This window comes from Rhincodon typus, chromosome 5 (genome assembly GCF_021869965.1).
Source record: "Rhincodon typus isolate 14 chromosome 5, sRhiTyp1.1, whole genome shotgun sequence".
In the NCBI taxonomy this organism is placed as follows: Eukaryota; Metazoa; Chordata; class Chondrichthyes; order Orectolobiformes; family Rhincodontidae; genus Rhincodon; species Rhincodon typus.
Window position 1 is genome coordinate 82,756,808 of NC_063336.1, and position 11,621 is coordinate 82,768,428.

An 11,621-nucleotide genomic window follows, 5' to 3' on the forward strand; every position below is an offset into this window, starting at 1 on the left:
ATTGCACATAGCCCTCCGGCTGTGGCCTAACCAAAGCTTCAACATATCCTCTCTGCTCTTATAATCTGTGACAAGACTGATGAAGGCAAGAATCTTGTATAGCTTAGCTATCATATGACCTGTCCTGCCACGTTTAGGGACCTGTGGACTCCAAACATCCCAAGTGCCCTCTGTACCTCTGAGCTCCCTACTGTCCTGCCAATAGAGTATTAAAACCAGTGATTAGAAACTAATTAAAACCAAAAGAACTGCAAATGCTGTAAATCAGGAACAAAAACTGACGTTGCTGGAAAAGCTCAACAAGTCTGGCAGCCAGAGATATTGGGCAGGGAACACAGTGGTGTGTTAAAATGGCAGGCAACTGGAAACTCTCTTTTTTGCAAGCAGAACGTCTCTGTCTCAGGCTTGCTGCAGCGTTCCAGGGAAGCTCAGGTGGAAGAACACCACCTCATTTTCTGCTTGGGGTTCCTGCAGCCCTCCAGACTCGATTTGGAGTTCAATAATTTTAGGACCTGAACTTTGCCATGCCCTAGTCCCCTAACCCCCAGGCCAGGTTTTGTTATCACATAACCTGCCATCACACACTACCTATTATTAGCCACTAACAGTCTCCATTAACAGCTATTCACCCTCCTAGCCAGATCGGTATCAACTCCTTTGTCTGTCCAACTGTTTTTCCCTCTCTCTTTGGGCTCTATCCCCACCAATCGTTTACTCTTCACCTCCTCCCCACAACCTATTTTCTGCATATAAACAGACATTTTCCTAGCTACCATTATTTCTGAGAAAGAGTCACCGGACCCAAAACGTCAGTGCGAAATTGGAAAAGGTTTAGTTAGGTTTTGGTCTAAGCTTTGTGTGGTTGTGTTTTATTTTTGAAGTAAAGTATAAATAATTAGCTAACAACATGTGTATCTAGTTGTGTTTACTTCAGCTCAAACAGTTAAATGTCATTTAAAAAACACAATTGAGAGACTTGGTTAACAACACAAATTACTCTAAACCTTAACAGTCTCTATGGAGATCAAAACAATATTATGTCTTAATTCTTAAACAAATAGTGAATCAAATTTAATGGAAAAACACAAACCTTGCCTTTTGTTTTCCAAGAGACCTTTCCATGAAGGTCCTGTCTTTTTTCCCAAAGCAGGATGACCATCCCCCGAACCTGCAACAGACTGCTGCATACGTCCCTCATTAAATGTGACACTTCAGAGAGCTGAGATAAGCTGAACCCATCTAGAAATCCAGCAATGTGTTGCAAAATCTCAAAGGGCAGTTTGCTCAATTGGTCAACAGCTACTCCTGTGCTGGATAACCGACTCTCATGGGATCCTAACAACATGGATGGAACACATGGCTGAATTCCAAAAGACTTCAGATGGCGATCGTGAATAACTTTTGAACCCTGGGCAGAAGGGCAGAACCGTCTCTGGGAATAGGTACAGCCATAATAGGCCAAAGGGCATCGATGTTCCAACCAACCATTGAGGCCAGCATGAATGTCCCCATGCACATTCTTAAAGTGAGAAGGAAACTCATCTCTCCTAAAAAACTGACCACATACAAAAGTGAACATTGAGCGTTGCTTTGTTTGATATCTGGTCACACACTCCAAGACCAGGTCCAGCCCAAGTGTGTGGAAAGGGCTCGGGTTCGATAGCTGAGGATTAGCATGATCACAAGCAGATGCGGAGGCAATCTCTCCAACTGTGGTATTGGTAGCTAATATGGCTGCTGGAAAGGAGAAAGTTTGTGTGCCCAAATCAACACGGTTTCCATCAACACTCCGGCTGTCAGAGATCCCTCTACCACTGGGAGAGTCTCCCAAACAGAACAATAAAGCAGCTGTTATCAGGTCAATTCCCTGTAATTCTAGAGGGTCATCATCCACCTCCAGATCTGATGTGTCAACTGCTTTGCTTTCCATTTTTTTCCTATACCAATTCAAGTCCCCAAGATATGGCCTACGCCCATTGTGTCCATCTAACAGTTTGAAAGTGGCAATTTTCTTGAGTGCTTGCCGCTCAGAAGGTCTGTTGACTAATTTTCTGACTCCACAGGGATCAGAAGGCAAGCAGCCCTCCTGAAAACGGTCTGGATGTAACAAACCTTCCACAGTAAGTAGCTGTGCAAATACAGGTAAGAAGTGATCAGGTTCCGAGGAACTCCCATCACAATCCATATCATTTTCATGGCAAGAACCATTCATCGTCTCTTCTGCTTGCTGATCACAATTGTATGACTCCACTCCCTCCTGATCCAAAGTATAAGCATTCACATCTGCTTTGTGAAAACCATTACATAAGGCACTTGTCTTTAACTGAATACATCCATCTGTGCCATCATTTGTTTCAGTCACCACACCAGACAATGCATGAAATCCATTTTCCTCCACACACAAGTTCCAATCCCTCCAAGGCGGATCATAGGCTACAGAATCACAGTCTGCACCACCAACTGCTCCTCCCTCCATTATGCTTTTGCAGGGATCGTCACTGATCTCCACAAAGCACGATTTTGATGGATCCTCCTCCATAACCCGGACACCTCCATTCCTTTCAGATCGCTCCTCAGGTAGACTCCCATTTGCCAGCTCCCCATCTTTTGCCGTATTGTTCAAGAGGTCAAGGGCTACCGCTAAAGTTCTGGTCGTTTCAACTGTCGCTCGATACAGTTCAGTGTAAGCTTCTTCATTCACTGACAGCAAACTGGAAGGGGGTTCATCCAATGGCTCCATAGTCTTGGAGATTTGCTCTTCACTTTTGAACTGCTTGGGAGCCAAGTTTGAAGCAGTGGTCACAACTTTGAGTGACTCAAGGAGCATCCGCTGATCCTGAAGAGCTAAAGCCAAGTCCAACTGCTCCACTCCATCACCATCTTTGCTTAAGCTTTCATAGGATTTGCGGTCAGCATAGCTTACAGGCCAACGGTTCCATTCCATTGTGCAGCAAACCACACTAGCAGGACAAAGCTCCAGGTGTTCACTAATCTTGTTCCGTGCAATGATGAACGGGCATCCAAACGCACTATTGAGGCATGGCACTCTCTCAAGGGGACACAGTAGGCGATGTTCACTCACTTTGCATGAGTGAAAGACAGCTCCACACACCAGGGGGCAGCCAATCAAGTCACACGACACATTCATCTCTGGTCTAACCATGCAACGCCGGCTCACACAGTTCAAACAGTGCAGATGTTGCTCCATTATGGCCTTTTCAGTCCTGGTGGAAGAAGTTCATTAATATCATTACATATTAGAACAATTTCAGTAGATACCCAGGACCTGATCTTTGAACCTGTTACACAGGAACAGGTGGAGGGCAGTCAGCCCTTGAGCCTGCTGCACAGGCACAGGAGGCCATGACAGTGGAGCCTGGCAAAGGAACACAAGGAGGCTATTCAACCTTTCAAGCCCATCTCAGATGAATGGGATACCATTCAGCCCTTGAAGCCAAACACTGTCATTTCTAGTCAAGCATTTTTGTGAAGATCATGAGTCATTAATGAGCACCTTCTTCTGCCCACTATGATGGTAGTTGTCCAACAAGCCCATATTCTCACTTTCCTAGCAACTCGAAACAAAATAAATTTTTAATCAAACTGGATGATTCATGTATACTTCACTCCTCTGTATTCAATGCTTAAATATCTATTAAGCAAAAGCATTCAAAAGGAAATTAAACAAACTCTCACATGTTTTAATAGACCTCAGTGAGTGGCTGCGCAATGCCCTCAAGTTTCATATTACAACAAAGTCTGTTGTTTCATGGGTCATCTGTACTTTAGCTCCATCTACCTGACATAGCTTTACAAACCTTAATACCTTTGCTAACAAAAAAAAAACAACAGAATTTGGAAGTTTTCACCTGAAGCCCTCATCCCAACTGCACTCAGAGGTTCAGTGGCTATTCCCTTCTTTTTGGACAGGGGTTGGTACAGGGCAGTGAGTTTTAGATTTGCACCATCCTTTGTACTAAAGTGTTTCCTGACGTTTCCCTCAAGGGACTTGCTCAAACTCATAAGTTTTGCTGCCTTGTTCTGGACATCCCACCAAACATCCCAACCACAGGGCAAAAGATTCTCTCCACTGACCCTAACAACTCCTTTAAAATCATCCTACTTCCTCTTCACTGCAACCAGTCCCTTCATAATTCATGCAACCTGTGGCCCTTTCATTTAAAATAGAGGCAATCTGTGCAAGTTTAAAATCAAGTTCACTCTCTTCCCTTCCCCCATGCTACTGACTTATTGCTTCTCTTCATCAAGTACTTAATTTCCTCCCCTTACATTCGCTTATGCATGCTATTATTTTACATTGTCTTGTCTTCACTCCTCCCCCATTGCCAGTATTCTCTGTCCACCTGCCAGCCTCTTCTTTTCCTTTGCGATTTCTTTTGCTTTCCCTCCTCTCCACTGCTAGCCATGTCTGGCAGCGAATGCATTGGTGAGGCCCCACTCCACATCCTAATATGCTTTTAGCACCACCAGCCTTGATTGGAATTCCAGTAACCTGAAGACAGAAGCTCCTGTTCTCAATGTACAAACACAACAGCCACGGCTGTTAGCCTTGAAGAGTGAAAAAGAAAATTGCTAACTACTAACCCTGGCTAGAGAGCAAGGATTTGCACTAATAACACAAAAACAAATAGAAGTGGGCCATGTGACACATTAAGCCAGTTTCACCATTTAATAAGATTGTCACTGTTCTGATTGTGGCTTTAACCCCAGTGTCCAGCCTGCCAGCCCATTATGCTCAACTTTGTAAATCAAAATCCTGGCTAACACAGCCTTGAATATGTTCAATGACCCAGCCTCCACTACTCTCTGGGTAGAGAATTCCAAAGATTAACAATCTGAGAGACAATAGCCCATTTGTCTTCACCTTAAATGGGAGGCCCCTTATTGTGAAACTGCACCCTCTAGTTCTAGCTTTCTTGATTACAGGAAACGTTCTTTCAAAAACTACCCTTATATATGACAGCAAGATCATATTATTCTTCTAGATTCCATTGAGTATAGGCCCAATGTTTCCTCACAAGATAACCCCTCCGTCCACAAATCGTCCTAGTGAACATTCTCTGAACTATTTCCAGTTCCCACCTTAACTAATGAAATCAACACTGTACATAAAATAGGTGTGGTTTAAACAATGTCCTGTACCGTGGCAAGATTTTCCTATTTTTATCCTCCATCCTCTTTCATTTAAAGCTCAACATTCTACTTGCCTTCTTGTTTACTTGCTAAACCTGCACGTTAACTATTTTGTGATTTATGCATGAGGTCTAGAACATAGTATACTGCTGAATTCTGCAATTTCCTCTCTAGTTAAATAATAATTTGCTTTGCTGTTCTTCTCACCTAAGTAGATGGCTCACGTTTATTCACATTGTACTCCATCTGCCTATATTTTTACTCCAAAACAAATCCCTTTGTAGACTGTGTCCTTCAAACAATTTGCTTTCCTGCCTATGTTTGCACCAGCAGCAAATTCGGTTACAATACATGGTCTCTTCATCCAAATCATTAATCTAGATTGAAGATAGTTGAAGCACCTGTGACACCCAACTAGTTAGTTTTCCAACCTGAAAATTATCCATTTATCCCAACTGTTTCCCATTAGTTAGCCAGTCCTCTATCTGGGCTAATATATTATTCGCAACACTGGGAACTTCTGGAGTAATCATGAATATGGCATGTTTTTCTCTCCACTAATGTTGCCTAATCTGGTAAGTTTCTTCAGAACTTAGTTTTTATTTCTGGCCTATTTCCTGCTTTGTCTCCCTCCAGTTGTGAATAGAGATATCACTGAATCCTGCAATGACTTGTCTGCATCTCCTGGATAACTATCATAACCCAACTACCAAGAACCCTGCATTTTCTCTTGCACATGCCCAATTTCCATTAGTCAACTGGTGACTGTAACTGCAGATGCCGAGGCACTAAGCTTTCGAATTCCCTCCCTAAACCTCTTCAGCTCACTATCCTCCATTAAAGTTCTGACTAAGATCCACCTTTTTGAAATAACAAACTTTAAAAAGAAACTTAGCAGGCCTGGCTGCATCTGTGAAGAGAAAATTGTTAACATTTCGACTCCAGTGGCCACTTTTCAGAACCCTTTCATTAAACAAAGAAATGCGAATGCTGGGGATCTGAAACAACTAAAAAGGATTCTGAAACATTAACAGAAACTGCTGGAGAAACTCAACAGGCCAGTCAGTATCTATGGAGAGAAAACAGATGGGCTTGAAATGGTTAACTCTGCTTCCTCTCCATAAATGCTGCGAGATCTACTGAGCTTCTCCAGCAATTTTTGTTTCAGATTTCTAGCATTTCCTGTCCTTTGTTTAACAAAAGGGTTCTGAAGAAGGGTCACAGGACTCAAAATGTTAATGCTGGTTTATCTTCCTAGGTGCTGCCAAGCCTGCTAAGTTTCTCCAGCAATTCCTGTTTTGGTTTAAGCATCAAAATTTCCCAAGTACCAACGGCATGAGAAATTTTCACATTGAAAGGTGCTGTTTCAATACGAGCAGTTACTTACATCAGGAGACAGACCTGGCTGAAAACTATACTAATGATTCCATTAATGGCATCTCAATTTCAGTGTTTAATGATTAACCTATACAATGTCAATTTGTGACTACTTCTACTATATCAATGTCACAAGGAAAATTTCCAAACACTACAGATGGGCTAACTAGTCAAAAGTTTTGGGAGGCAATATTTCATATTCAGTCAATAAATAAGATGACAGCTGCCAACCTTTGTATCGCTGTTTATAGGATTTCATTTACCCTTCTTTTGTTGTGTGTCACTCAGGGTTCAATTAAATATTTTGAAAGCGGAACAGGTCTCCTTTGAAAGGAACTGTACAATTATAAACTTATTTCTGACCACACCCCGAACCCCTGCTTTCACCATGATGCATATTATGTAATCAGATTTCTGACCATTTTTGTCTAGTAAAACCCATCTAACATTTAAAGTTCATAACACCTTCTTTGTAAAAACTCTATATAATACTCTTGACCAGAAAACATACCCACCATATGAAGCTGCAGGACTTCCTCAGGGCTTCCTCTTCATTCATTTATGTGACGTGGGCATTGCAATATAATTTGATCCAAATACAAGTGACAACTATTCTACTCCTAGAAATAAATAATCTTTCTTTACAAAAACGACTGCTCATTTAAAACGGTCTCTTTACTCAAAAAATTCTCATGATTCAAAATACTCATGCAATGCTCACTGTGATACAGTATTCAAATTACATAGCACTTGATCAGTATTTCCAAATTATGTTTAACCATTATGTAATAATCATCAGCTAGATAGTACTCACTTTCTAATAGATTGTGGGATGAGTTGTATTTGAGATTATTTTAAAACAAGGGAAACTTGCATGCTTTATAAAGAAAAATTACAGTTTGTGCACAATGAAGATCAACAGCCCAACAGGAAATTTCACAAGTCTCAGTACATTTCAAGCTGAGGGTCTGTTCCACCACTCCAGGCCCCTTAGGAAGGATGACCTAGGAATGTTAAACAAATCATGACCCATGGGGAACAAACAGTCAAACCCAACTTACATGGATGCCAGTGGCTAGGGAATAGGGTAGTCAACTGGTTCCAGCACAAAGGTGTTGAAGACATGACCCACCTGCTTCTTGAGGGTTAAAATCAAGAGCAAAGGTGGTAAAATTTCTTCATCTTGGGACATCAAATTTTGAACAAGGGGTTTAAAGCAGAATATATTGCATGAGCTAGAAGCTAAATATTCATTTCAAGGAATCTAGTTAGAAGTTGCCTGGAATGATTATATCAACAGCAAATGAATCAAACTAAAAAAAAGAAGCATGTCACTTAGTTTATTATCCTTTTCTATCTTTCCAGAAAGGAGTCGAGATTGAGTTAAGCAGAATTTGCTTAGAGCACAATATGCATGTTCACTTGGCTACGGAAATACTGCAGCTGAATGCTGCACAGCTGGCCTTATCACACCAAATGTTTCAATTCACTATCAAAAGGATAGCAAAAGCCAAGTGTCAGTTATTTCCAGGAGGATTCTCTCAATCACAACACTGCCCACCTCAACGTACACACACACACACACACACACACACTTTGGTAGCTAGCCCAGAGGTGTTGAAGCAGGACATCAAAAAATACTCACACCACATAAACGACACCCTTCATGTAATGTGGCACACAATTTCACCCTTCGTCCTTTTATAGATCTTCTATCATCCACCCTTTTAAATAATCCACCTAACACAACTCTCAAATAGCCTTCATAAAATCCGACCCTATCTAACCTTCATAGTATCAAGATCAGAAAATCATAAAGAATAGGAGGAATACTAGGCCATATGTAAGCCTTCTTTACTACTCAGATCAAAACTGTTCTGCAATTTAACTTCACTCTACCATCCAATCCCCTTCTCCTTCAATTATCCAAAAGTTCAAAGGCTCTACACATTTCAGCTTTGAATGTATTACATGACTTGAGTACCGGTAGTCCTCTGGGTCAAGAATTCCAAAGATTCACAGCCTTCTGAGTCAAAAACGTTTTCGTTATCTCTGTCCAAGAGGCCAAGTTGCTGACTATGACCAGTGCATCAGACACCACAGCCTAGAGGTAGCAACCTCCCAGCATCTGTGCAGTCAAGCCCTTTAAGAATGATTAATACTTTAATCAGATTATTATCGCTATTAGACTAGTGTGAACACATCCTATTCATAAACTTTGCGAAACTCACTCCACTTAAGAACCATCCCAATACAAAACCAACAGACTAAACCACAATGCTCACTCCATACATCTCTAAAAATTCACCTCATTGATAAATTTACATTATTTCTGAGCCACAAATCACCCACAATATATCCTTAAGCCCATCTAAAACCCCTTCAGACCCTCCCCAACACCATCTAAATTCGTCTAAACTGCCCCATCTCATCTAACACCTCCCCCCCAAATGGGATTATCCTCATTCCATTTGAACCCACCAAGACCCTTCATTGCCATTTATACCCCCTAAGGCCCTTCCATCCCATTTGAACACCCCCAAGACACTTCGACGCCCAGTTACGCCCAACCACCCCAGAACTTTGCATCCCATTTAAAATCTCCAAAAGCCCTCCCCATTCTAATCAATACCCCGGTCCAGACACTACACATTCCAATTAAACCTCCCCACCCAAACAATTCCCATCTCATTAAACCCACCCAAAGATCTTTCCCATCCTTTACAACCTCCAGACCCTTCCCACCCAAAGTAACCCCGCAAGATCTTTCACATCTTATTAAACAGCCGCCCAAGACCCAGCCTATCCCATTTGACACTCCAGACTCTTCCCGTTCCGTTTAAATGCTTCAAATCTTCTCTCATCTCATCGAGCGGCCCTCAGACCGTCTAAAGCGCCGCTTTAATCTCCACCCATAAAAATACCCAATAACCCTCCCCCTCCATTTAGTGATCTGCCCCTCGAAAGGCTTTTTTTTCTCAGATTTCGCTCCCCTCAACCTCGGCGAGGACCTGATCTAGGCACCTTCCGTTATTTCCTGAAGCTGGGCAAGGGGCCTAGGCCTTGCTTCGCGGGATGAATTGAGCACAGTGAGGGCTTCAACGGGTCCGAGCCCGGGGGGAGGTGGATGCATGGCCTCGCCTTAAAGAGCAGCGTCAGGTCCGTGGGCAGGCCGCCAGACCGGCCCCGAGAGGCAACTGACGGTAACCGGGCCGTTCCCGCTGTGAGCCCGCACCCAGACAAGTTAATTAGGCAGCACCATACCGGGGCCACGACTTCTACCCGCACTCACCCGAAGCCGCAGACGCTAATTCCACTAATGCCGTCGACTAAGGCCGAGCCCGACAACAAACCCCGCCCCAATGCTGGGGGAGGGGGCAAGGCCACATGCCGGCGGGGCCAGAGGGGACGGTTCATCGGGGGGGCGGGGCCACTGGGGAGGCGGGGCCGTTGTTGAGTGATGTGGTGGGGACACCAGTGGGGGCGGTGTCAGTGACGCGCAAGGAGTAAAGGGGCGGGGCTAGAGCGAGTTGTAAGTGAAGCAGGGAGGGACGGAACCCTGGTAGTAAGGGGGTGCGGTCGTGGTTGAGGAGGAGGAAGACAGTAGTAGTAGTAAGCTAAGGAGAGGGCAATTCACTGGATGTCATAGTATATCTACATATATAATGAAAATTACATTGGTCCCTAGCCAATTCATTACATAAATTTGTTGATCTCATCTAGACTACAAGAAGATATGAGAAAAAAGGTGTTTTTAATTTAAATACATACAAGCAATAGTGTTGTGGAGAAGGATTTTCAGCAAGGTGCGTGATTTTTTATTTAGACCAATACATTGAGGAACTAACTGGAGAACAGAGGTAGTAGGAATTGCGGATGCTGGAGCCTGAGATAACAAGGTGTAGAGCTGGATGAACGCAGCAGGCCAGGCAGCATCAGAGAAGCAGGAAAGCTGACGTTTCGGGTCTGGACCCTTCTGGAGAGCAGGCTGTTAGAGTCATAGAGATGTACAGCATAGAAACAGACCCTTCAGTACAACCCATCTGTGCCAACCAGATATCCTAAATTAATCTAGTCCCATTTGACAGCATTTGGCCCATATCCCTCTAAACCCTTATTATTCATCCTGATACCTTTTAAATGCTGCAATTGCACCAACCTCTACCAACTCCTCTGGTAGCTCATTTCCTGCATGCCCCAGCCTCAGCATGAAACATTTACCCCTTAGGTCTCTTTTAAAACTTATCCCTCTCACCTTAAATGTATGCCATCTAGTTTTGGACTCTCCTGCCCTGGGGAAAAGACCTTGGCTATTCACCCTATCCATGCTGTCATTTGTAAACTTCTATAAGATGACCCCTCAACCTCTGTGCTCCTGGAAAAATGGCCCCAGTCTATTCAGCCTCTCCCTGTCGCTCAAACCCTCCAACCCTGGTAACATCTTTGTAAATCTTTTCTGAACTCTTTCAAGTTTCACAACATCTTTCCTACAGGAGGGAGGCCAGAATTGAACACAGTGGCCTAACCAATGTCCTGTACAGCTGCAACATGACCTCCAAATTCCTATATTCAATGCACTGACCAATAAAGGCAAGCGTACCAAATGCTGCCTTCATCACAAGTCTAAACGGGGTACTGTACAACAAAAAAGGATTAATCAACAATCTCAAGGATTGGACTGTGGAAGGAAACCAGAGCACCCAGAGAAAATCCCTGCAGACACAGTGATAATGTGCAAACTCCACACAGACATTCGCCTGAGGGTGGAATCTTACTCAGGTCCCTGGCACTGTGAGGCAGCAGTGCTAACCAGTGAGACACCATGCTGTACGTCCCAGAATACTAAAGGAAGTGGCCCTGAAATATTGCATGCATTGGTGATCATTTTCTAAAATTCCATAGACCCTGGAGCAGTTCCTATAAAAAGAGAGGCAGAAATAAAGAACAGTGAATTCCTTCACAGATAGTAGGAACTGCAGATGCTGGAGAATCTGAGATAACAAGGTGTAGAGCTGGATGAACACAGCAGGCCAAGCAGCATCAGAGGAGCAGGAAGGCTGACGTTTCGGGCCTAGACCCTTCTTCAGAAA

The 11,621-nt window shown here is 43.3% G+C and overlaps 1 protein-coding gene across 8 annotated transcripts in view; it reads right to left on the bottom strand.

Moving 5' to 3' along the window:
• Positions 1–9,923, bottom strand: part of fbxo30a (F-box protein 30a) — a 32,808-nt gene extending 22,885 nt beyond the window's left edge. Inside the window, exons 1-4 of one of the 8 annotated variants that reach the window (XM_048596553.1) lie at positions 9,556–9,570; positions 8,516–8,674; positions 7,047–7,151; positions 1,091–3,224 (exon numbers count right to left, since the gene is read on the bottom strand). In XM_048596553.1, the coding sequence (XP_048452510.1) occupies positions 1,091–3,224; positions 7,047–7,090 (2,178 nt within the window). In that variant the 5' untranslated portion in view covers positions 7,091–7,151; positions 8,516–8,674; positions 9,556–9,570. The other 7 variants (XM_048596559.1, XM_048596552.1, XM_048596555.1 and 4 more) reach the window with 7 other exon arrangements.
• Positions 9,924–11,621: the final 1,698 nt, after the last annotated feature.